The sequence below is a fragment of the Rhincodon typus genome, chromosome 8 (assembly GCF_021869965.1).
Source record: "Rhincodon typus isolate 14 chromosome 8, sRhiTyp1.1, whole genome shotgun sequence".
NCBI classification, from domain to species: Eukaryota; Metazoa; Chordata; class Chondrichthyes; order Orectolobiformes; family Rhincodontidae; genus Rhincodon; species Rhincodon typus.
Window position 1 is genome coordinate 62,416,792 of NC_063339.1, and position 27,918 is coordinate 62,444,709.

At 41.2% G+C, this 27,918-nt stretch overlaps 1 protein-coding gene across 2 annotated transcripts in view; it reads right to left on the bottom strand.

Annotated features, from left to right (window-relative positions):
• Nucleotides 1-27,918, bottom strand: part of LOC109911862 (formin-like) — a 368,530-nt gene that overhangs the window by 173,652 nt on the left and 166,960 nt on the right. For both annotated transcript variants that reach the window (XM_048600301.1, XM_048600300.1), the window contains 2 exons: nucleotides 25,377-25,527; nucleotides 610-697 (listed from right to left, as the gene is read on the bottom strand). In XM_048600301.1, the coding sequence (XP_048456258.1) occupies nucleotides 610-697; nucleotides 25,377-25,527 (239 nt within the window). The remainder of the gene's footprint in view (nucleotides 1-609; nucleotides 698-25,376; nucleotides 25,528-27,918) is intronic.

Consider the following 27,918-nt stretch of genomic DNA (forward strand, 5'->3'; position numbering starts at 1 on the left):
CTCATTGCAGTCAACTCATTCACAGATAGTATATTAACTTAGACATTATGTGAATGAGATAGAATAAATAGATAGGTGGCAACAGATTTGTAAAACTCAAATGCAAAGTAGTTAATTGGATTTATCTACCTTGTTTTCATTCTTAATCTTACGAAACATAGATGCACATAAAATATTCTTAGATATTTAAAAAGTAGCATGAACATGTAGAGGATGGACATAAACTGATCAACATATGAAGTAGTATTTTCCAGAAGAGAAAGGTGTACCTGGTACCAACTCTGAAGATTTTAAATAAAATTAAATCTAAGCCATTAAAATGCAAATCAAGTTAGATTCAAATATTTATTCTTCCTAGTAAAGATGAGCACAGATCTGAGGTTGCAAATGGAAGTTTCTCAGAACCAGGATATGAGTGGAATATTTGGAATGGTGAACGATGATGCACTTACTTCTTAGGAACACAGTTAAAGTGGGTGTCTTAGAGAATGCAGAAGAATGTCCCTTACCCTGCACTAAGCAAGCATTTCATTCAACACAAGTAATGTCGCATACATAATGTTGCTGGGATCTTGTATTTATAAAGGTGTTCAAGCAGCCAAAGCATACCTTGTTGAATGTCTTTCATTTCTAGATGTAGACTTGATATAAAAATTCCCACTGCTTGTGAACGCTTGCCATCCAGTAACTTTATAATCTGCAAATTGAAATGGAAAGTTTGAATACCTAAGAATGTCAATATAAAATTGTTCTTGGGATGCATGTAATGCTGGTATAATAGTATTAGTTGCTTACTCCTCGTTATGATATTAACAGTCAACAACAAAGTGAGCAACTGGTGTCATATTTAGGCCAGACCATGTTAAGAGAATCAGAGATAGTAGCCAACGCATCATCCTCCGACCACCCCACCAACCTCCGGATCCAACGCATCATCCTCCGACACTTCCGCCATCTGCAATCCGACCCCACCACCAAAGACATCTTTCCCTCCCCACCCTTATCTGTTTTCCGGAGGGACAACTCTCTCCGTGACTCCCTTGTCCGCTCCACACTCCCCTCCAGCTCCACCACACCCGGCACTTTTCCCTGCAACTGCAGGAAGTGCTACACCTGCCCCCATACCTCCTCCCTCACCCCCATCCCAGGCCCCAAGAAGACTTTCCACATCAAGCAGATGTTCACCTGCACATCTGCCAATGTGGTATACTGCATCCGCTGTACCCGGTGTGGCTTCCTCTACATCGGGGAAACCAAGCGGAGACTCGGGGACCGCTTTGCAGAACACCTACGCTCGGTTCGCAATAAACAACTGCACCTCCCAGTCGCGAACCATTTCAACTTCCCCTCCCATTCCTCAGACGACATGTCCATCCTGGGCCTCCTGCAGTGCCACAACGATGCCACCCGAAGGTTGCAGGAACAGCAACTCATATTCTGCTTGGGAACCCTGCAGCCCAATGGTATCAATGTGGATTTCACAAGTTTCAAAATCTCCCCTCCCCCTACCGCATCCCAAAACCAGTCCAGCTCGTCCCTGCCTCCCTAACCTGTTCTTCCTCCCACCTATCCCCTCCTCCCACCTCAAGCCGCACCTCCATCTCCTACCGACCAACCTCATCCCGCCCCCTTGACCTGTCCGTCCTCCCTGGACTGACCTATCCCCTTCCTAACTCCCTACCTACACTCACCTTTACTGGCTCCATCCCCGCCTCTTCGACCTGTTTGTTTCCTCTCCACCTATCCTCTCCTCTATCCCTCTTCCATCCGCCTCCCACTCTCTCCCTATTTATTTCAGAACCCCCTTCCCCTCCCCCTTTTCTGATGAAGGGTCTAGGCCCGAAACGTCAGCCTCTCTGCTCCTATGATGCTGCTTGGCCTCCTGTGTTCATCCAGCCCTGCACCATGTTAAGAGAAATATGTTTCTTTCCTCAAAAGGCATTTCATGGTCATTCTGGTGCATTTCCAAAAAATATTGAATTCTGTCTGTTAGCAAAATACCAATAAGCATGAAATTCATATTAGCATGATTTACTAATAAATGCATTGGAAGGGTACTGGAAATGGTTGAATTAATTAGTCGATCTCAGGCAGAGCAACAATGACCACATGACCAACAGTTTTAATGCTTTGAAATAAGGAGAATGAGCCCACTAATAGCCATTACCAGTGATACTAAATGGTTGTATCAAGCACGGCTACCCTCTCTCCACTGTCCTGCTCATCTGTTGCATAGAATGTCTTGCTGAGACCATTGGGAAAGATGTGGGCAGAAGGTGGGTGATAATCCCAGGTAATGGAGGAATTCAGGTCAAAGCCTCCCTGCATATGGATGACATCTTCTGCTCGGATCTGCTGATGGTGCAGACTAATGAGCATCAGTGACCAGGTGAATTGGGCGTCAGGAACCAATCTGAATGAACAGTGAGTCCACATTCTTAGGGAACTCAGTCAAATCCCTCCCCATTCAAATGACATTCTGTTTTTTGATTTTTCCTGTCAAAGTGGACAAGTTCACATTTTTGCTTTGTATGAGGAAGTGGTAGATGCAGGTATAGTTACAACATTTAAAAGCCATCTGGACAGATACATGAATGTGAAAGGTTTAGAGGGATATGGCCCAAACTGTTTAAAGGCTTTACAGCCATAGCACATTAAAGGGCTGGAATCTGTTGAACCCCTTGGACTGTTTATGTGACAACGAATGCACATTCTGACGATCAAGAGTATTGAAACTGTGCTCTGTACCTCAGAGTGGAACAAGGTGCAAAAACAGCTATTCATTTCTGTTGCACTTTCTGACAATTTTAAATCGAAATGTTTTTCTTTCTGGCTTTATCCCTGACCTGGAATGATATTTTTCAAGTATGTACATATGTACAAAAATCATTCTGAGATATGTAACAGTGGGAAATGCTGGATGTCAACAAGTTTTGTTGCAGCTTCTTTGTAATTTTCAAGTTGAAATATACTGTCACTATTCATTTTTTGAATATAGTATATCTTTGGGGGAAAAATGTATATTTCTGAACCATGTCAATTCTTGACATTTGGATCAGACTTGTGATGGCCCTGTTGTTTAATGGCCCACATACACAGGCAAGTAACAACCACTTGTGTAAGGTACTTGTCGTGCCTGGCAGCAATAGATGCATACTTCATTAGGAGTTTTACAGTGTTACAGACAACCCAATCCGTACATTGTAATTACATGTCAATTCAAATAAGTGCTTGTAGGTCTTCTTACATGCCACTTTATGGTATGTCTGTGTGTGCAACATGTGGAGATGGTATAAACAGATAGACACTTATTTTAGACAATCAGTCATGCATCAGCAAACCTACAACTTCCGTTTCTGTTTTGCATTAAAGTATAATCCAAGTCATTAAATATAATTAATGTACTGATCCAAACATGTAAAGATTAGTAGAACTAAACACTAATCAAAAGATGGGTTGTGAGATTGCTTCTTAAAAAAAAGAAAAGAAAGTTCAGAATGTAGAGAAGTTTAATGATAGAATTAAATGGGTAGGACTTAGGCGGCTCAAGACCCCAACACCAGTGGAGAAACAAAAGTGAGAAGCACAGCTCGAGTTTAAGGGTTGGTTGTAAGGAACAACATATCAAACTCGGAGTCATGGAGTTCAGGTTGTAGGGTTGGTTGAAGTCAGGGTCTTAAAGTTTTGCAATTTCTAATAGGAACTAAAAGTCTAGGTAGGCCAATGAGAATAGGAGTTATAGGAAGTTAGGATAAAGTATGGAATAGAATACCAACAAAAGAGCTTTGTATATGCTAGAGTTTGTAAATGCTGGTATGTTGGAGGTCGATAGGAGGGACTGAAATAGTCATGTCTGGAAGTGACAAAGGCACTTATGAGAGTTTCAGGGAAACAAAAGCTGAAGTTGTAGAGAGTTAGAATTAATGAGTGATGCACATGGAGCTATAAATGAAACGAAATAACATGGAAGGAGCGAGATGTGGTCAACTGTGTCAAATGTTGAGGAAAAGTCAAGGAGAAGAATGAGGAATTAAATGCTATAGCAACTAAAGATTATGTGCATGACTTTCTGTCAGGTAGAAGCAGAACTTGGAATGCAGAATTTCAAATGAGTTGCAGATAATATAGAGGTGATGGCCTCAGAGAGAAAATGGATGCTGGCAATAAGTGACATTTTTCTAATGTCTACTAGCATGGGCCAAGAAAGCAAGTTGAGCTTTCAGGTAGGGAACAGGAATAGACTGTGGAAGTTAGAAGCAGGTCCGATGGAGAGCACATGGATCAGAAAGGGAAGGAACTTCAGAGCTGGGTTGTCAAAGATCCTACATTTGACGTCAGGGGCAGGAAAGAAAGTGGCACTGGTTATTTCCAAAGCAAAACAGTTCCTCACATAGTTGCTGGAGATGAGATGGGGTAGGGTGAATGCAGAGAGATGAGGAAGGAGGTTTGAAGAAAGGCATTAGAGTGTTAGGAAAGGAGCCAGGGGTTCTCCAAGTTTATCTTGCAATAGTGGGAGGATTTAGCAGAGGAAACCCAACAGCAGTAGTACTTAATATGGTCAAAACTAATCTTGCAATGGATAACATTTTCAGTTGTAATTTGTCAGTGACAAGGTTTTGTGCCTCAGATTTGAGATGGCGGAGGGAGAAAACTAACTGGTGGGAATGTGAAGAGTTTGAGATTGCTTTGAAAGTAGTCAAGACATCAAAGATACAGTGTGTTTGAAAGGGTTATATCTTCAAACAAATGTGTAATACATGCTTCATGCCAGGTAATTCAGTGGATTGTTTTGTTTAAACTTCATTTTCTTCTGGCTCACTTTCATGTGCATTAGTTATCTGTCAAAATTTTGTTAGACTGAAAAGAAACATGCTGTGGTTGGTTCGCTCGCCGAGCTGGTTCATTAGTTCACAGATGTTTCATTGTCCTGCTGGGTAACATCATCAGTGCAGCCTCCGATGAAGTGCTGTTGTGTTTTCCCACCTGATATTTAAACTCAGGCGTCTGTTAGAGTTGATTACCTCATTTTGGTTTTTCTTCACAGTGGTGTACATATAGAGTCTAATTTGACGTGTTTATTGATGGCTTTCTTGGTGGAGAACCAGGCCGCTAGAAATTCCTGTGCTTGTCTCTGTTTGGCCTGTCCTAGGATCCTGGTGTTGTCCCAATCGAACGGTTCTCCTTATCCGTGTGAATGGAGACGAGTGAGTATTGGTCGTGAATATTTGTTGCCAGTTGGTGTTCATGTATTCTTGTGGCCAGTTTCCTTCCTGTCTGTCCAATGTCATGTTTGTCGTAGTCCTTGCATGGGATCTTGTATATCATGGTGGTTCTGTCCATAGTGGGTAAGGGGGTCTTTGGTTCGAGTTAGCAGTTGGCGTAGGGTTGATGTAGGTTTGTGTGCCACTCTGATGCCCAATGGTCGTAGGAGTCTTGTGGTCAGTTCGGATATGTTCTTGATGCATCGTAATGTGACGAGTGTATCAGGGTGTACTGTATCTTCCTTTTGATGTTTGTGTGATAGGCATCATCGGATGGACCCAGCTGTTCGGGTATCCGTTGTCTTTAAGTATTTGGTAGAGGTATTCTTCTTTGTTTCGGTGTAGTTCCGGGTTGGCCACAAGAATACATGAACATCAACGAGCACCAAAAAGACATGACCAATACTCACTCGTCTCCATTCACACGGATAAGGAGAACCACCAGTTCGATTGGGACAACATCAAGATCCTAGGACAAGTCAAACAGAGACAAGCGCGGGAATTTCTAGAGGCCTGTTTCTCCACCAAAAAGGCCATCAATAAACACGTAGAATTAGACTCTTATATATACACCACTGCAAAGAAAAACCGGAAATGAGGTAATCATCTCCAACGGACCCCAGAGTTTAAATATCAGGCAGGAAAACACAACGGCGCTTCATCGGAGGCTGCACTGATGATGTTACTCAGCAGGGTAATGAAATGTCTGCGGACCAACGAACCAGCTCGGTGAGCGAATCAACCACAGCATCCACAACCCGAGTTACAAATCTACTCAAGAACCTCTGAAAAGAAAGAATAGACTGTGAAAGTGAACACTGAAGCTATGTGTCGGATACAGGCATAATCAAAAGCAAAATGCAGAGCTGTATTTTATGTGTATCAATGAGGTGGAAGTGAAAGTGGTCAGCTCACTTCTATCTCGCTCTCAGTGCAGTCAATCAAACAGTGAACCACAGTTAGCGTACCTCACTGACAAGACAGCCAATCAGCAGGTGCGAAGGGGTCTAAGGAATCCACGTTCCCAGAAGGAAAATCTCATAAAACTTGTGAATGAGACACTGAGGTCCGGCACATCCTGTATGATGCAAAATGTGCTCCAGTACGGTCAATTCCAAGTATTAATGTTCACTTCTTATGTATTTTTACCCTACAGGGTAAGATATTGTGCAGAAGGGTCATACAATGAACAGGAAGTCAGCTACGTATTTAAGAGCCCCCTGCTCTCTCAATTTCTCTTTCTCCTAGTGGCAGACTCAAAACAGTAAAATAAAAGGAAGTTAAAACATTATTGAGACACTGCCACCTTCACCAACAGAAGCTGCTTGCAACTATGGTTCCTACGGAAGAACTTTCCTTTTGCCTTTATTTCACTCATGGGATGTGTGGTTCATTGGCTGGCCTGACATTTATTACCCATCCTCGGTCACTCTTAACAAGGGCCCTTGTGAATAAAATCAATTTATTTCTGAAAAGAAATGAATTTCAAGGCATCTTCCTCATCTCCACTTATGCCATCTCATCATATCTGCCACAAAGCATGACCAAACCTTTTCATTTCATACGAAAATGATGAAAAATTGCATTCAAGGGCTCTTTAACGAGTCCAATAGTTTCTTACTGGGGTATTTTGAAATATTGGGTGGTCTACTGATTTTGGTACATGTTCATGTCAGAGACTAGCATCATGATGGCATCATCATCACTGACAAAAATGACGCTGAGCTTCCAGTTGCCAATCGATTCACCACACCATGCTGTTCCCTGGCCAACATCTATGTCTCAGGCCTGCTGCAGTGCTCCACTGAGGCTCAGCGCAAGCTGGAAGAACAGCATCTCATTTTCCACTTGGGCACCCTGCAGCCTTCTGGACTTAATATCAAATTCAACGTTTTTAGAGCTTGAGCATTTTCCTCAATGTCTTTCTCCCACCTCATCCCCACTTACCAGGCCTTGTTATCACATGAGATGCTACTACACACAACCCATTGTCAGCCACTAACAGTCCCCATTAGCAGCCATTCATTCTCCCAGGCTGATCTTTACCAATTCCTTTGTCTATCCAATTGTTGTTCTCTCTCTTTTGGCTCCATTTCTGCCTATCGCTTATTGCTTCCCCCCCCACCACTCCATCTTCTGTGTAAATACTAACCTTTTCCTAGTTACCATCAGTTCTGAAGAAAAGTCACTGGATTTTGCTTTCTCTCAACAGATACCGCCAGACTGGCTGAGTTTTTCCAGCAATTTCTGTTTTCATTTCTGGCATGATGATGTCATATTGCCAACCCGGTCAGTATCCCATATTTAAAATTCACAGAGGGTGAAGGAGTGGGGAAAGTAGCCGAGCCAAATCAGGCCTGTAAATTCCAGCCCAGGCCACTTCATGTGAGAAACTTTTCAAAGTCACAAGTTCAGCTTTCACAGCATTGCTCATCGATTTTTCTGCAAGTAGTGTGAAACTGAGGTTTAACTGCAAACCTGAGCTGTCCCTTTAAGGCCACAGCTCGAAACTAATCAATCTGGATAATTGCAGCTCCTTACAAGCTGCAGGAGTCAAAGGGATGTTACAGCTAATTTGTGAATTTCAGGTCCCACTGACTGACTTTCTTTTTTCTTTACTTTTAGAAGGATTTTTTTGCCCCTTTGTGAAAAGTAAAAGGTTTAGTGTATGAAAAGCAAGCATTAAGTGGAAGTCTCTGGTGTTCCACACAGTAAGCTAAACAATAGAATATTGCTGGGACAATTGCTGGAGCATAACACACCACATCTCGCACCATTACAATTTAGGATTTGTCAGCATGAAAGATTATTCAACCTATCATCACGCTCAAAGTCTAATGCAGTTCGACATCCATGGTTTTTCCTTGTTATATGAAAAATAGTCCTCTTCAAGTAAATATCCATCCTCTTTGGAAAGTTCATACGTTTAGCTGCTTCCATATCTTCTTCACTTTGTGTGAACATATTTCTTCCTATTTCTCCTTCTGTTCCTTGGGCAATTACTTCCAATGTCTGGCTTCTGGTTACTGACACACTTGATTGAGAAAATAGTTTCTCTCTTGCTCTTTAAGAACCTTTCACAAATTAAACATTTCTTTTTCACTGAGCAGAGAACAATCCCAGCTTTTGCAAGCTTTCCACTGAAGTTCCTTATCCATGGTGGTATCCTAATAATCATCCTCTGTACCCCCAAGGCCTAGATACTTTTCGTTTCCTTTAAAAAGAGAATGATTTTGTTTATAAGATTTATTAACCCAGAGAACAATACGCTTGGAAATATTGCATACATGTGCAGGACTAAAATGTGCTAATCCTCTAACTGGGTCCAGAATTTGCATTATCATGTTACTAAAGTTTACAAAATTATGGTCTGTTGATAATTATCACTTTAACTGCCATTTCCAGATTTTAAAATAATGGAATCATAGAGCTGAATTTTACGCCTCCCTGTTCCATCTGTCATGTTCACAGTGAGTTGGGCTTCGGCACATTAAAGCATTCCCCATGATACCTGGGTCGGATAAGGTGCCAACTAAGCTGCCCATACTTAGGCCTATAAAGGCCTTTTATGTCTGGTTAAGTGGCAATTAAGGGCCTCAATCCATCTGCAATGCCCTAAACTGCTGAGCAGTGGCCGGGAGGTCCAAGTGCAAACGCTGGCATGGTGACTCAGTGGTTAGCACTGCTGCCTCACAGTGTCAGGGACCTGGCTTCAATTCTACCTTTGGGCGACTGTCTGTGTGGAGTTTGCACATTCTCCCCGTTCCTCCAGGTGCGGTTTCATCCCTCAGTCCAAAGACGTGCATGTTATGTGGATTAACCATGGGAAATGCAGGGTTACAGGGATACAGTACGGCCATAGGTCTGGGTGGGAGGGTCGGTGTGGACTCAATAGGCTGAATGGCCTGATTCCACACTGTAGGGATTCTACAATTTTAATTTTATAACTGATATTTTTGAAATGGGTGCATAAAATTGGAGGGGGGAGCTGTGCTCATCAGAGGCACCCCCCAGTAAGATTTCATTGCCTTCCACCACCCTTCACTTTGTGCTTTCCTGCCTGGTCTCCAAGGCTCCCTGTTCCCACCCTCCTACCTCCACAGGGTGCCTGATCCCATCCATCCCCAAAACCCTGAGACGTACATTATTCCAGTGACCGTCGCTCTTTTTTGTGGGTCTTCCAATCCCAGCAATTCTGGCGCTGCTACAGCTTTCAGCCAATCAGATTGACTTGTGGCTTGAGGCTGAGAGCCGTAAGGTGATCCTGAGCCTTTTTAGCCCTCAGACAGCAGGTTATCACTGAAAGGCTTTTCATTAGTCAGGTCACCCAAGACCATTTTTCTTCTGGGAAGTGTGGGGCGAACAGAACGGTCCATTGTAAAAATCCAGCCAAGAGGTTATGACAGCTGTATTACACTTGGAATGCATTTAATGTGATCGACTTAATTCATAGTGTTTGTGGCAGTGTATTATCCTTACTAATGGAATGTGCAGTAACCTTGTAATATTATAACTAGTGTCTACGTCATCTGTAGATTCCCACTCTATAAGGCAAGTTATTTGTTAGCTGAATCCAATGATATTGATTTCTTTCAACCCAAAGCTTTTTCCCTCCTATTCGAGATCTCATTGTCCAGCCAGTTAAACAACCTTATATTTGCTAATTGTCTATAAAGTCTGTAAGAACTAAAACTCTGTACTTGCTTAGCTTTATTTCACAGCACTGCACTTAGAATTTAAATTAATCGATGTGCGATCATGTGAAATTCACAAGAGTTCCTGTAGTCTTCCAAGTAGATATAGTATTGTGAGGAAACATTGGCAGAAAGGGGTTAAGCTTCAGCATATGGTATTATACAATACAATGTACTACAGAGAGAGCAGTTTTCGATATAAACCATAGACAGTTAATCACCAAGGGTTAACAGCATGTCACGTACACCCAATTGAAATAACACATCCAAAATTGAAATCCATATTTCAAAAGATGGTTGACATAAGAATCAATAATCTGCAAAATTGAAAGCTAAAAATTCTGCCAATGTAGACTTTAGAAAATGGAGGTCTTTATACCAAACGTTATCAAGTACCTTTACTTATAAGTTTAGTCTTGTATCAAAGCAACCATAAAGTAAATTTGAATAGTCATTACTGAAAGCTGAACATGTGCTTTCTGAACTTCCATACTTGGCAACAGAATACGTTTTCAAAGGGATAATTGCAGTCTTTAACTGTATGTAATTTGTACACCTTTTAATGACCTTCAGTTTGACCTCATTTTGGGGCAAATGCCTAGGTTGTCACTATCCTATTAGGTATGCCTTGTTTGAGACCATGAGTTTACACAGATATAATTTAGATTAAAAAGATATAATCAATGAAATACAAATTAACATACTTAACTTTCAATGAAGGATTGAAGTGGTATTAATTACACAGAAAAATATGTTTATAGTCCTTTACAGCCTAATCTGACATTGAAAGAAACAATAAACACAGAAATAATTTTAAACTGTTTGAAAATAAAGCCATTTGGAGTAATGCTCAATACTCCAACAAATATTTTAAACATTTGTTATTGTAACAATCCAAAGCACATTAATAGTGAAACAGAAGATAATGCTTTCCATTGTAACACTGTCAGATTCAAAGCATGGCTATCAATGCATCTTAATAACATTAAACAGATTAAGATTATACGATGATAACCATTTTTAGACTAAACAGATAAAATTAAACTTTAAGGCGCAAACATAATTATCTCAGATAATTTACTAACTTTGCATTCTTTATTATAATTCTGCACCATATATAGAGCATTTTTATTTTCTTTGCTTAGAGACCATAAATCTTGAAACATAAAACTTAAGAATAAATGTCAAATACTATACTTCTCATGTGGTTTTTCATTCTATTTCACTTCCCGTACCAACCACAGTTCTGTGAAAAGCATTAAACTTCTGGTCGATAATACATTTTTAAAGTATGCATAATAAGGATGATGAAAATTATGTCTGAAAAGAGCACAATTTACATTAGACCTCAAATAAAAAACATGTGTTATTAATTACTTCAAACTGTTTCAAGGAAAAAGACAACAGAAAAGTTATTACCTTTAATGCCTTTGATATGATAATCATTTAGCTAATGTACATCGAATGTGACTAGTAAATTTAAATTTTTCCTGCATGTATTAAAGTATTGCCTGATAATTTTGGATTTGTATTCATGCATCAATAAATAGAGCAGTTATATCTTTAGTTTTAACTTGGAATTTTTCTATTTACAAGCCCTAGCGCCAGCCAGAAAAAAAATGATTTCCATAACTCAAACACAAAGTACTTCCTAGAGATTCCCACAGGGATTCAAAAAACCTCTAATGCGTAAATGCTGCTAGCTATTTCAAAATTTATGTGTATACATACTTTCATTACATGCTATAATAGTTTTTCCCACTCCGTGCCCTTTCTGCATGCTTCCTTTCAATAAACACTTCCATTAAGGTCTCGTTGAGTTGCATTTAGATAATTAAATGTATTGCACAATGTGAGAAAAAATGTTAAACCACATTAATTCATGTCACACTATAACTTTATCAGTTATTTTTGACAATATGTGTTGGCAAATGTTTAATGCAGTTATATAGAATTCCTCTGTTCCCTACTGCAGCAGGGAACACATACACAGAGGAAAGAGAGGTACATAATATGAGGCATTACTATTTATCAGCTAACTTTTCAAATTACTATTAATATATCTTATATCTCCACAGCACTTATTACTATTATAACCATACAGGACAAGCTGAGAATAATAATTCTATCTTTACAGCCATCAAATATGAAACAAAACATTGAAGCCAGAAACCTAAGTCAGCCTATCCTGATAAGTATCTACCCATTATCAATCAATCCAATATATTCATAATGTTCAATATGAAGAATAGAACACGCAAAACAAACTTAAATTCATCTGACTCCGGATATATCAATAATTCTTAGTATTTGAAAACTATGCTGACATTAATTCCAGAAAATAATTTATCATGCAATGTTCATATACCAATAATCATTTTACTGCTTCACTCACTTCGGCACCAAAATAAAAAAGGCCTAAATTTAATTGACCCATGACCCGATCTGCAAAGTTGTATTCTATTGATGACCATGTCAGAATAAGGCTAAGGATGTGGATGGCAGGGCCAAATTATTTGTACAGGTTGTCAGAGTCCCACATCTCTAGCTCATATGAACGTCACTTCACTGGAACATTAAGTGTCAAGTTTCCATTCAAAGTTTGAGGGGGTGCGCTGTGAAATAGCCTCCCTGCTCCCCCATTGATCATCTAAGAAGGAAGTCAATACAACTTTATAATAAAAATAATTCCTTTTCCAGTGAGGCTCACATACACTAATTAATGGTACTTCATGTGTTGACCTCCATACTAATGCCAGATCTCACATATAATCTGCCTAAACAAGATCGACCTGCTTTCTAAATAAATTGCACCAGCGACCATATAAATGGAAAGAGCTTTGCAGATCTCCAGTGGTTAACTAAAGAAACTGAGAAAGAAATTCTAAACTGCGCTTGCAGTGTGAAAGGTTTATTTGCATACATTAAGTGGTTTTATACGTGATTCACCTGTTATCAGGACTGACTTTTTATGTTATTAATGTTTAATTAGACTCATTTGTTGTAAGTTGATATACTTGCCTGACAAACCTGTAATTCATTTTAAAAGTTGTCTGGAATTTCCAAAAAGTCTCTATCAGTACTTTTTGTGCTATACTAGCTAATTTGTGTAAGTAAAACTCAACAGAATTTAACTTAAAATAACATCATTATCCACAGATGATTTTTCTCCCTAAATTAACATCTTCAAATTTAAGCAAACACTTGATAAAAAATCCAAAGTGATTTCTAATTTATTGTGTTAGAGTTTGCTGTAAAAATAATGACACAATAAATATTGTGTATCACTGACAATGGGTAAACAGCACACCAACTTCATCAAGGAGCAGAAGCAGTGTTAAATGTGAATATTCAAAAGCTATAAGGTGTGTCGCTCTCATACTAGCCTCACAACATTGCATTTTTTCCTCGGTCTCCCTGTTTTACTTGGAAAATTGCAGCATTTTGCTGTATAAATTTGCAGTATTCACCACAAGAAGTTAAAGCTTGTTACTGAAAGTGTAAGTATGCTTTTAATGACATGCTAATTATAGATCACAGGCAATAAACCTCTCTGTTACTGAAACTATTTGGGATTTTGGATTCTCATTCACTCAGGTTTTGAATTTTTCACGGAGATTTTAAAGATGTCAAATTTTAAAACTTTGCTTCTAGTATTTCCTAATTATTTTCGTCAACTCTGATCCAATCATTTTTTTCCCTCTCTGTATCTGATGTGGCATTGAATTTATGTCCATGATTCCAACCCTTCACAGTTTTTCTTGTATTTAGTTGTAATTTTGAAATTTTTTTAATTAACTAGATATGAAAACTTAATGAAAACTCACACCAAACTAGGAAAGAGGATGGCCATTAAAAGGGTAAAAGTTTATCACTGCTAAATGTTCGAACTACTTAAATCAGTCAGGATTCAACATTTGTTAATTCACTGTTTTGTAAAAGCCATGTAATATTATATACAAGTGATAATATTTCAGGTAGCAAGGCCATTACATGCATTTCTTGTATTTGTTAAGTGGAATCAGCAAGCTTTTAAAATTCACAGCAATCTGATAATATAATTCAAGTGTATAAAAAAAGGGAAGCAATGGTCGGATATTTGATACCTGTCTGTACACAGTCCACTAAGTTTGCAGAAGATTGCATTGCTATCAAGAGACAGGCAGAGGTACAAATTGCATACTTCAGAAACCAGACTACACTATAAACTCCACAAGTACCATTGATAGGTGACATCTAATCTCTGGTGAAATATTAGTTAAGAAGTTTGGACTAATGCCAAAGCATTGCAAGCCACTCAAATATGTGGTTGGCAGTGTTTAGTAACACAAATTAAACAACAATGACGGATTAAAAGGAGAAAACGTAATTCAATGGAGATACATAACTAAATATACGCTTGGAATTCTTTCCATATTTATAACATGCAATGTGATGTGCAAAAATGGTGACTAATAGTTACTCAGAAATAATTTTGGTTATACTTTAAAGTAGCTCACACAGAAACATAATTCAAGTATGCTAACTAAATTTGTGAAAATATTTACATGCTCTTCTATAAGACATGCATACTTTAAAAACAAAACCTCAAGTTTTGGTTTAGCCACAATATCCAAGTTGAGGGCAAACTTAAACATGTTGATGATGGCGAAGTAACAGACTTAGTACTCCCACATTTCCTTGATCACGTTAGACATTAACATATTCTATAACCTATTAAAATATCAGGTTCTGTAAACAAAGCTCCAAACCACATTATAGCTCTTGGCATCCTGTACTAGCTCAGTTGCTTGACAGCAATAACTCATATAGATCATCTTAAAGTAAGCCCATACAGAAGCAAAATATTGCAGCTGTAAGAAGAAACTAAAATAAGTAATGTTGGAAATACTCTGCAGGTCTGGCAACATCTGTAGAGAGAGAAACAGAGTTCATATTTCATGTTGCTGACCTTTTTTCAGAACTGGAAAAGGCTCGAACCATAATAAATTTCAAACAAATGAAAGGTGAAGGAGGCCAGTTGGGTGTGGTAGGGAATGGAGTGGAATGGAAGAACAAGAACAGAAGGGGAGAAATTGTTACAGAGATAGTAGGAACTGCCAATGCTGGAAAATCTGAGACAACAAGGTGTAGAGCTGGATGAACACAGCAGGCCAAGCAGCATCAGAGGAGCAGGAAAGCTGACGTTTCGGATCTGGACCCTTCTTCAGAAATGGGGGAGGGGAAGGGGATTCTGAAATAAATAGGGAGGGGGAGGCAGATAGAAGATGGATAAGGGAGAAGATAGGTGGAGAGGAGACAGACAGGTCAAGGAGGCGGGGTTGGAGCCATTAAAGGTGAGTGTAGGTGGGGAGTTAGGGAGGGGATAGGTCAGTCCAGGGAGGACGGACAGGTCAAGGAGGCGGGATGTGGTTGGTAGGTAGGAGATGGGAGTGGGGCTTGAAGTGGGAGCAGTGGATAGGTGGGAGGACAGGTTAGGGAGGCGGGTACGAGCTGGGCTGGTTTTGGGATGCAGTTGGGGGAGGGGCGATCTTGAAACTTGTGAAGTCCACATTGATACCATTGGGCTGCAGGGTTCCCAAGCAAAATATGAGATGCTGTTCCTTCAATCTTCGGGTGGCATCGTTGTGGCACTGCAGGAGGCCCAGGATGGACATGTCGTCCAAGGAATGGGAGGGGCAGTTGAAATAGTTCGCGACTGGGAGGTGCAATTGTTTGGTGCGAACCGAGCGTAGGTATTCTGCAAAGCGGTCCCCAAGCCTCCACTTGGTTTCCCCGATGTAGAGGAGGCCACAACGGGAACAGCGGATACAGTAAACCACATTAGCAGATGTGCAGGTAAACATCTGTTTGATGTGGAAGGTCTTCTTAGGGCCTGGGATAGGGCTGAGGGGGGAGGTGGAGGGGCAAGTGTAGCACTTCCTGCGGTTGCAGGGAAAAGTGCTGGGTGTGGTGGGGCAGGTAGGGAGTGCGGAGCGGACAAGGGAGTCATGGAGAGAGTGGTCCCTCCGGAAAGCAGATAAGTGTGGGGAGGGAAAAATGTCTTTGGTGATGGGGTCGGATTACAGATGGCGGATGTGTTGGAGGATGATGTGTTCGATCCGGAGGTTGGTGGGGTGGTACGTGAGGACGAGGGGGATTCTGTTTTGGTTATTATTGCTGGGAGGGAGTGTGAGGGATGAGTTGCGGGAAATGCGAGAGACAAGGTCGAGGGCGTTTTCGACCACTGTGGAGGGGAAGTTGCGATCCTTGAAAAACGAGGACATCTGGGATGTCCGGGAGTGGAATGCCTCATCTCGGGAGCAGATGCGGCGGAGGCAAAGGAATTGGGAATAGGGGATGGCCTTTTTGCAGGAAGGTGAGTGACAGGAGGTGTAGTCTAGGTAGCTGTGGGAGTCGGTAGGCTTGAAATGGAGATAACAAGGTGTAGAGGTGTACAGCAGGCCAAGCAGCATCAGAGGAGCAGGAAAGCTGACGTTCTGGGTCTAGACACGTCTTCAGAAATTGGGGAGGGGAAGGGGGTTCTGAAATAAAGAGGGAGAGAGGGGGAGGCGGATAGAAGATGGATAAAGGAGAAGATAGGTGGAGAGGAGACAGACAGGTCAAAGAGGTGGGGGTGGAGCCAGTAAAGGTGAGTGTAGGCGGGTGTTAGTGTGGGGGTTGGTCAATCCAGGGAGGACAGACAGGTCAAGGGGGCGGGATGAGGCTAGTAGGTAGGAGATGGGGGTGGGGCTTGAGGTAGGAGGAGGGGATAGGTGGGAAGAAGACAGGTTAGGGAGGCGGGGACAAGCTGGGCTGGTTTTGAGATGTGGATGGGTGAGGGGAGATTTTGAAGCTTGTGAAGTCCACATTGATACCATTGGGCTGCAGGTTCCCAAGCGAAATATGAGGTGCTGTTCCTGCAACCTTCAGGTGGCATCATTGTGGCCCAGGATGGACATGTCATCTAAGGTATGGGAGGGGGAGTTGAAATGGTTTGCGACTGAGAGGTGCAGTTGTTTCGTGCGAACCGAGCATAGGTGTTCCACAAAGCGGTCCCCAAGCCTCCGCTTGGTTTCCCCGATGTAGAGGAGGCCACAACAGGAACAGTGGATACAGTATACCACATTAGCAGATGTGCAGGTGAACATCTGCTTGATGTGCAAGGTCTTCTTGGGGCATGGGATGGGGGTGAGGGGGGAGGTGTAGGGGCAGGTGTAGCACTTCCTGCAGTTGCAGGGAAAAGTGCTGGATGTGGTGGGGCTGGAGGGGAGTGTGGAGCGGACAAGGGAGTCACGGAGAGAGTGGTCCCTCCGGAAAGCAGATAAGGGTGGGGAGGGAAAAATGTCTTTGGTGGTGGGGTCGGATTGCAGATGACGGAAGTGTCGGAGGATGATGCGTTGGATCCGGAGGTTGGTGGGGTGGTACGTGAGGATGAGGGGGATTCTGTTTTGGTTGTTATTGCGGGGAGGGAGTGTGAGGGATGAGTTGCGGGAAATGCGGGAGACACGGTCGAGGGCGTTCTCGACTACTGAGTGGGGGAAGTTGCGATCCTTGAAAAACGATGACATCTGAGATGTTCGGGAGTGGAATGCCTCATCCTGGGAGCAGATGCGGCGGAGGCGAAGGAATTGGGAATAGGGAATGGCACTTTTGCAGGAAGGTGGGTGGGAGGAGGTGTATTCTAGGTAGCTGTGGGAGTCAGCGTAGGATATCGGTTTCCAGGTGGTTGCCAGAGATGGAAATAGAGAGGTCCAGGAAGGGGAGAGAGGTATCAGAGATGGTCGAGGTGAACTTAAGGTTGGGGTGAAAGGTGTTAGTGAAGTGGATGAACTGTCGAGCTCCTCGTAGGAGCACGAGGCGGCGCCGATACAGTCATCAATGTAACGGAGGAAGAGGTGGGGGATAGGGCCAGTGTAGCTTTGGAAGAGGGATTGTTCCACGTATCCAGAAAGAGGCAGGCATAGCTTGGGCCCATGCGGGTACCCATGGCCACCCCCTTTGTCTGTAGGAAGTGGGAGGAATGGATGGAGAAGTTGTTAAGGGTGAGGATGAGTTCAACTAAGCGGATAAGGGCGTCAGTGGAGGGGGACTGGTCGTGCCTGTGGGACAGGAAGAAGCGGAGAGCCTTCAGGCCACTTGCATGGGGAATGCAAGTATATCGGGACTAAACGTCCATGGTAAACATGAGGTGTTGGGGACCAGGGAATCGGAAGTTTTGGAGGAGGTGGAGGGTGTGGGTGGTGTCATGGTCGTAGGTGGGGAGTTCCTGGACCAAGGGGGAGCAAATGGAGTTGCTGTGTTCATCCAGCTCTGCACCTTGTTGTCTGGGATAAGTGGAGATGAGTTCGGTGGGGCAGGAGCAGGCAGAGACAATGGGTCAACCAGGGCAGTCAGGTTTGTGCATCCCAAAACCAGGCCAGCTCATACCCGCCTCCCTAACCTGTCCTCCCACCTATCCACTCCTCCCACCTCAAGCCCACCCCCATCTCCTACCTACTAGCCTCATCCTGCCTCCTTGACCTGTCCATCCTCCCTGGACCGACCTATCCCCTCCCTAACTCCCCACCTACACTCACCCTAACTGGCTCCATCCCCACCTCTTTGACCTGTCTGTCTCCTCTCCACCTATCTTCTCCTTTATCCATCTTCTATCCGCCTCCCCCCCTCTCCCTATTTATTTCAGAATCCCCTTCCCCTCCCCCATTTCTGAAGAAGGGTCCAGTCCCGAAACGTCAGCCTTCCTGCTCCTCTGATGCTGCTTGGCCTGCTGTGTTCATCCAAGTCTACACCTTGTTGTAACAGAAGGGGAGATCTGAGATTGAATGGAGGGCGGGACAGATTAAATGACAAAAGGCTTGGTGGGCCAGAGAGTTTGGTAATGGGATAAGCAAAGAAACTAAAGGTGAATTTAAAGGAGGTGTGATAGCAATTGTTTATTGAGCAAGCCACCTTTAACCCATTCACCCTTTAAAAGATGCAACTTGGCGAAGATCACTCAGCTCTTGCTTGGGAGATTGCATGTTTGTCAATATTTCATCAGCGGAAGATTAGTAGCCATTGCCTTGGCAGCCCCTCTGAAGAAACAAACGGCCATAAACTGCCTCCTTCAACAAAAAACCCCCTTCTCTGTCTCATTAACCTCAAGGGGATATTTGTCCCCTATTATTACTTCTACCTTTTCTTCCTGCAGACCAATCATACCTGTAGTGATGTGTAGATATTGGAAGAAGGTGGAGAAAGAGAAGCAAATGAAGAAGGAGGAGGAGCTGTGTTTTTGTTTCTCTTGTCGGTCATTCACACAATTAAAAGCGAGGAAGAGGAAAAGGAAGAAGGAAAGGACAAATCTAATGATAAACTGCAGACACTTCAACTGAACACATACACACATATCATCCTCTGCTTGAACCCTCTCTAACTTACCACCAGCGGTACTTGTTCCCTCGGGGCTGGGCATTAACTTAGTAACACTGAAGTTAATTTTTGAGGCAGTATCACAATTAGCTGGTGCATCTCTCAAGTCTGCAGCTATTCCTTCTGCTATCTGGGATCATCACAAGTATTTGGCCTTCCTTGCAGAAACCACTGAACCAAACAGCAACTTTATCGTAATCTGAAGGTCTTAGATTAAGAGGCTTCTGGAGATCAGCCCGCCTGTTCACCTCCTCTGAAGTATAGACTACAGTTCTAGAGTCAATGGGGCAAGAATGAAATGCAACATGCTTCTTCATCATTATGCCTGCTGTGTTCTAGAAAGATCTGAAAGTTGTTCTCGGTCCAGCCACTCTGTTCATCAACGGGGCCACGAAATTAGGGCTAAAACAAAATAATAATAAAATTCTGTCGGACACTAATATTACTTGGGGCAGAAATATATCGGTAGCTTTCCTTTTAGTAGCACTTGGTGGGTGTAAGCAGGGAGGTGAAAGCAGGCTGCTCAGGTTCAAGCCAGCAGTTCTTCATACTGAGAAACAAGCTGCCTTGAGATAAGTCTCAAAAGCTTCCTTATTGTAAAGCATCTGTAGCTAACTTCAGCTAACTAACTTCCTTCTGCCATCAAGGTCTAGTAAGGCAGAAATATATGGTGGAAATAGTAGGTGGATAGTTAAACTGTCATAACATTGAATATACTTGCATATGTTGTTTTGTTACTGATGCTAGTTAGAACTGGATAGGATATTTGCTTCAGAAGAGGAAGTGGCATTGTGTTAATATCATTCAATTAGTAATCCATGCTAATGTCTAAGTTTAAGGTAGCAAATTACTGGAAACAAAACGTGCTGGAGATCACAGCGGGTCAGGCAGCATCCATGCAGAGAGAACAAGCTCACGTTTCAAATCTAGATGATTTTTCATCAGAGCTGTCTAGGTGCAGGGGTTCAAATCCCACCATGGAAGCTGGTGGAACTAAAAGTTAACAAATAAATCTGGAACTAAAAGTTAATACCACTAGTGATGATTATAAAGCATTGTTGTACAAACATTCCTACTGTCCTTTAGGGAAGGAAGATTACCTGATCTGGCCTACACATGATTTCAAACCAACAGCACTATACTTGATTCTTAAATCTCCACAGAAATGGCCTAGCAAGGCAATCAGTTGTATCAAACTGCTTCAGAAAATTCTAAAGGAGTGCAACTGGATGACCACCTGCCTGGACAACTCAACAAAATCTTCCTTTCTAACATTTGCGGCTTCATAATTGTGGTTGGGCTAGACTGTTGCCACCAATCATCCTTCCCAGTTATTTTTAATCAACCTGTTCAGAGATGTTATGACATACTTCTGGAGCAGGTGGGAATTAAACCCAGGCCTCCTGGCACCAAAATAGGGACACTATAACCGTACCACAAGAGTCTCAATCCTCCTTTCTATGCTGTATCTAAGGGCTTATCTAACCAGTAGTGCTAGCAGATTAACCACCATTGATTCTTATGAGAACAGGCACTTCTCTTAAACAACAAGAAACATGACAACATGAGTGCATTGTGGGACCCAATAAGAGGAAGAACCTACTCAACCTCATCTTCACCAATATATCTGTCATTGATGCATATGTCCATGCCAGTACTGGTAAAAGGAGCCATCGCACAGTCCTTGTCATCTTCACAGTGAGAATTTTCACATTGTGTTACGTGACACTACCATTGTGCTACATGGGATAAATTCTGAAATAGATCCAGCAATTCAAAACTGGGCATTCATGAGGCACTGCAGACAAAATTGTATTCGACCACAATATGTAACCTTGTGGCCCAGAAAATCGCCAATCTACAATTACTGTCAAGTCATTAGATCAATCCATGTTCAAAGGTGAATGCAGGAGACCATGCCTAAGCATATCTAAAAATGAGGTGGCAACCGCTGAAGCTGTAACACAGGATTAGTAGTGTGCCAAACTGGGAGAGCAACATGTGATAAAAAGAGATAAGCAATGCCACCATTCACAGATCAGATACAAGACTTGCACATCCAGTTGTGATTAGTGGCTGACAGTTAAACAATTAACAGGGAGAAAAGGCTCAGTAAAGGTTCCAACCTCAGTGATGGTGGAGTTCAGCACTTCATTCAAGTATTTGCAACCATGACTGGCCCAAAATTTCAAGGGCAGTAGCATCTCTCGTAGTTACTGAAAGGCCAGGTGAGATCAAGGACAAATTGGCACCACTGGCAGGTATTTGGCTGTCTGAAACATACTTTGGGGATTTGGATAAACCCAAAGAGATGTTCAATAAACCTCTATATCAAGGTTCAGCTGGCCAATCCATTAAATCCCATAATCAGCACAAACTGAAACTGAAAGCAAAGGAGTTCTGCAATGCTACTATATTAAGATAGGGATGCGAAGAGCAACTGGAGACATCCTCACAGACCTGTAGATGAAAAGTAGGCAGATAATGGTGTTGCCCAAATGCTATCAAGAAATATGAAGGCTAGCTCATGAAATTCCTATGGTGGGACATGTAGGAATCTGGAAGACCCAAGAACATGTGATTCAATATTTCTATTGGACCAGGATTTCAAAATGATGCAGTATTGAAAGATGTGCCATACATGGCCCGGTATATGTGGCACAGCCAACGATCAACTTCCCGACTAGTTTTCAGGAAACTATTTAGTAAGGTATTAGTAGACTGGGTGAAGCTTTACTGAAAGCAAAAGTGGGATACCAATACATCCTTCCTATTACGGACAATCAATTCCCAGTCATCATTCCCTTGAGAACAATAACTTGAAAGGTGGTGGTAGAAAATCTAACCCATTTCATCACTCAGCATGGATTACCAATAGACATACTATTGGATCAAGGTTCCAATTTTATATCTAAAATTTTTCTGAAGCCACAAGTAATCTGAGTAAGACACAGTTAAAATCTTTAGCATACTACCCACAGCCACAAGTGGCTTTGGAACAGTACCATCAAACCCTCAAAATTATGATCAGGGAATACTGTAATGAATTAGATTAGAACATGATTAGAACAAAAGGCTGGGCTTTTTTTTGTTCCTTGCTACCTGAGATTCACCAAATCAATTGATAACTTTCAGTCTTTTTGAATTAGTTTATAGATGTGAGATGACAGGTCCCTTGAAAGAAAGTGATGAATCTTGCATTTTAGATTATATAACCATGTTCTGGGTGCCGATCACGAGAAACTAACAGGTGACTCAGGGACAACTGAGGACATTTCTTCACAATCATGAATACATGGGCAGACAAACATGTCAAGACCAAACATTTACTTGATGAATCACAAGGAGCATGGTTCAGTGTCCCATATGGAGGAATCAAAAGGATAGGTCAAGTAAATTATTTGATTGACACCCCAGATTGAACCATCAGCCTGAGGCACTAATGCAATTGGAGATTGCCAGTTTCTTTGTTTGACTTCAGTTAGGTGGGTTTTCATTTGTGTTCTCATTTTAGGCCACTTTCCCTGGACAGAAGTGATAAGGATGCTGTTTTATGGGAGAGGATTCTCCTACATCCACATCATGTTTGGCAAAGGTTGTACACCCTGGTTTCTTTCTAAAGCCTCCTTTAAATTCTGTGAGCAGCCTTATTATAGATTAACTTGCTGTTCTACAGATAGATGTGAAAGTATGGTGTCGAGCATCTGTAATAGTTCAATGCTAGCTAACCAGATATCAGGAGACTCGATCTGGAAATTTCCTAGGCTTCCTTCTCCCTCGTTCTCACTATCACATTCACCTCTACCGTTCTTACTAGAAGACATGCCTGCACTTGCTTATCCTCCTCTTGGGAGTGGGGTTAAATACGGAGTGTTAGTCAAATCATTTCAGTGGGATCGGAAAGACAGCTCTAGTTATCCAGTGACCTGTCCGCATATGTCAGAACACCAGTCCAATAGCCTTTTGAATATTTCACGCCTCGTCCTTTTGCCTTCAAGAACTTACATTTATTGGTCAAACTGTTACTTTTCTCACAATGCATTTCTACAGAGAAATCTATTTTCCTATTTGTTTGTGTGTCTATTTAGGAGGGTAGATAGCGATACTTCCATCTTTCAAACTCAGTCTTAATTAGCTTAATACCTTTTCAAAATAAGTCTCAATTCCATAAAATGATTTTTTAAATTCTACATAGATATAGTATATAACTGAATATTTTGGTAGCTGAGCGGAGTATCTAAATTTGTGTTGTGACCACCGGAGTGGAGGAACTAGAGGGAGAGAGTGCACTTCTCCTATTTTGGATATGATACTAAGGAGTCAAAAACAGAGTTTTCATAGCATGTGCTTTATGCCTCTTATTAAGAGCTCCTCGAGTTCCCTATGGTGCTCCTTCAAATTCCCGCGAACAATATACAAGAGGATGCCCAATGGGATTGGCAAACAGTGTTTACTTAGGATGTGAACTCCTCCAGAAAATCTGCTCATGGTCTTTAGGCTTTCAAAACTGATTGCCAGCTGTATAATTCTGTATTTGTGCCGTGGGCTCCAAGTGGATCGGCGTAAAGATATCAGAGGAATTAAGCAGCTTAATTAGATTGTTTCTCCTCTCTCGTCCAATCCAGATGTCATCCATCTGATTTGCACCTTTGTCATAGTACATGATGGCCTCTATGTGACATTATAAATGTTGATACCGGTCCCAAATATTTAAATGATGCCCTCGTCCTCAGTTAAGCTGAGGTCAACTGTGGGTCACAATGGACCTATTTTAATTGCACTTCATTCATTCCTGCTCCCCGATCCTACATAACTTTTACCCTCGACCATCTGCATTTGAATTAAAATAAACTTACACAGTCATAATATCACAATCCAAGATGAGAGAATAAGATTCATCTTGATCAAATTTAAAACCTTATGCTCTGAATTAGTTATGTCTGCTAAATATAAAATGCCGCCTTTGATTTATTTAGTGAAATCCTGCATGCAATGCAATATTCCTCTTTATACTTCAAAATCACAACCTTCTTAAAAGTGCAGATGTTACTGAACTGTAATTATAGATTGTTAAAACATTATTACTTTTATCTTTGTTTAAAAGTGAATCAAAATTTGCAGTTGCACCAGAATTTCCTATTCACTTATGCAGAATAAAAGATGGTGTGCAGTCCAATACGTTAACTACACAAAAATAAAGCATTTTTCTTGGCCTATTCTTTAAAATCCCATTATAGCCAACAAAAGCACAAATAACTCTATGTATACAATTTACATTTCTCTACATACACACATTCTAAAGCATTAAGTAGTATTATTTGTATTTGTTTACAAAACAAAAGAGTAAAAACAAGACATATTTAGCAATCAAGTTAGGTCTAACACCCAGCCAAAATGTTGACCGCTTCATCTCCCTACTAGCTGTCGAACTACTTTTTTAAAAAATCAATTTATTCATTTTAAATTGGTTTCTAGAGAATATAGGCCCACAAAAAAATACAATTTGCAAATATTTGCTATTATTGACATAAAGGAGACCACAGGATGTAAGGAAATATAAAATCTACAGTGGCTCAGTGGAGGTTACTCTTCTGAGTTGCGGGGGTTGGGAGGGTAACGTACATTATTCAGACAGAGTAGAAATGGTACTTTCTTCCTGCATCTAATTCCGTATGTACTGGCACTTAGCAGTACTCCCATGTGACCAAGTGCTCCATGCACTAACATGACAACTGCATTTTTTTCACCCAACAATGTACATTTAAATATTAAAATGCAAGGAAGTAAAATCTCTCTGTGCAATATTAGGCCTCAAATCCATGGATTTAAATCTGAAATGTCTGTGACTGAAATCTAACATCACACGTAACTATATCCTGCTAGTGTCCTAAAGATTATCATAAACAATTTAAAAATGTTGACTGCTACTTAGCATTGGTTAATTTGAAGATAGCCTACAGTTTCTGTAGGCAAGAATCCATGGTAAAATTAATTCTATACCTGGTAATAAATGTGAGGTAAATCTAACCTTTTTTGTCTTATTTGTCTTCTGGTAGCTGTCTGATAATGGCTTCTTCGCTTCTTTCATTGCTGCTTTGGAGAAGAGTTCTTCAAATTCTTCAGCATCTTGGATATGAGGCTCTTCCAGTGATTCCCAGATGGTTGAGATATTGTCATTGCTAGAAATTATAAGATAAATAACCCATTCATAAATTCAGCCATTGCATTTACACAGTAACTAACTTGGAAAGTTGCCAGGTTGATTCAATACAAAGGTTTGTAAACTGAGCTTAAAATCTAAATCAAATAATCATGAACAGCAGCATAAAATCCATAAATAGTCTGTCGTTTAGGTTTGTAAAGAAACACGTAACGAGGAACCTTGGGGTAATTTCAATAAATTGGGTAAGGCAGGCAAGCTTTAATCATCATTTTGTTTATATACATCTGACATACACTGGTCTATATATAGTGAAGTATCGCCGTTTTCTCATGGGCGAAACAGCACCCAAGGCTTCCAATACAACAGTCAGGAACTCACCTTCCAGAATTGCCCCAACCACTATAACTGTGAAACTCAAAACATAAACAGGCAGCACTCTTACCTGAAACAAGAGTCAACCTTTCATATATTTAGGATTGAAGTTGTTTGACATGTTTGACACCCTTCACAGTATGATCACACTTCACCCAATCTGCATCCTGCCTGTTTCCCCCATGGGCTGCTGCTACTTCCTAGAGGCCCACTGGTGTTTGCCAGCAACACAATGCAACTTCCAAGTCCCATGGAATCCACACTCAATATTGAAGCAGGCTCCATCATTCAGGTGCAGGGATTGTTCCTCCCTGCCCTCCCCAACCCTACAAAGAGGCAATGCTTGGCTATTTTTAATTGTGCTTTGCAGACCATAAATTTAAGCTTCAAAAACAGGAATTGCTGGAAAAGTTCAGCAGGTCTGGCAGTATCTGCGGAGAGAAATCAGAGTTATCATTTCGGTTTGAGTAACCCTTCCTCACTCGACCTAAAACATTTTCCAGCAACTTCTGTTTTTGTTTCTGATTTACAGTATCTGCAGTTCTTTCAGCTTTTATTAGATTTAAGCTTGTCAAGCAACAGGGCAAAAATACCTCTGTAACTCTGGAAAGCTCAATACAGAGGAGAAATTTATCACAAGTTAAGGACAGGTTGCATTTCAAAGGGAAAATATCTGTAAGTATGCATGATAATAACAACCACGAGAAATGCGAGAGTTACTGATGTTTCAGACAGTGAACTTCTTTTATGAGGACGGGCTGAGGAGGATTGCAATTTTGAGATTTGGAGAAAATAGCCTAAAAACAGCACTGCTCGAGCAATTTGGAAAGAAATTTAGCACTAGTATTGAAGCTCAGGACAGACTGCCAACTTCTGCCACCATGTAACCATTCAATCATGACTTTGATTATGAGAAAGAGAGAGAGAGAAAGAGAGAAATCAAAATGACAGGTCAAGTAATGAACAAAATCCTAACAAACATATATTAACATTAAAGGAATTGTATCCATAGTCACTTGTCAACTACATATTCAAGAGCATTAAAGTGTGGAGGTTTAACACACAGCATTATAATTACCACAAATGTGATTTTCCCCTCCTGGAGGTAGGGAGATAAATGGTTAAAAGGGGGAATAATGGGGCGAGTTGGCCCTGGAGAAAAACTTTTTTGTTCTTGCCACATCATTAATAAGCTATGGGACCAAAGACCCATGTGCATCTTTCTCAACTTGGCAGTTATTAAGCTGGTCAACAAATGGCCAGCTAAGGGCCTCAAATTGCCACCTCCCCAGTTAGCTGCCTCCTCAGTGTGCAGAAAAGGAAAACAGTTTCCTGAATAGTAATTCAGGGTGGCCTGCATGGGGTTGGGGAACTTTCCAATTTCCCCTACCTGTTGATTGTTGGAAAATCCCATCTGATCCTTCAGGGAAGAAAACTGCCATTTTTCCCTGGTCTGGCCTACATATGACTCTAGTCCCAAAGTAATGTGACTGACTCTAAACTGCGCTCTGGGTAATTAGGGCGAACAATAAATGCTGGCTTGAGTGACGTCTACATCTATGAATGAATAATAGAAGAATCATAAACATAGCTCTAATATTTGAAATAAATCCATCATACTTACATAGAAGTACAACAACTAAATAAAATGATATTTATTTTGTTAGTTGGCAGCATTGCTTTCAATTATCAGATTGTCACATTATGGAATACAAGATGCCTTGCAGATGCTGGAGATCAGAGGCAACAGTGTGTATAGTAACCTCAAGGCGTGAAAACATATCAATCTGAATGTAACAGTTACGGTGCACTCCTATAACACTGTACACACTTAGATAACACACTGGGCATACTGTAAATTGTTATCTTCTAACAGACTATGTGTTTCTGGCTGTCTATTAAAAACCCTGAAACTCTTTCATTGTTTCCATATAAGCTGATACTCTATCAAAGCACACAATGTTGGCGTTTCAACTGAATCCGCTAACACTTTGGCATCTTGAAAAGACTTTAGAAAACAAATCATCTTAACACA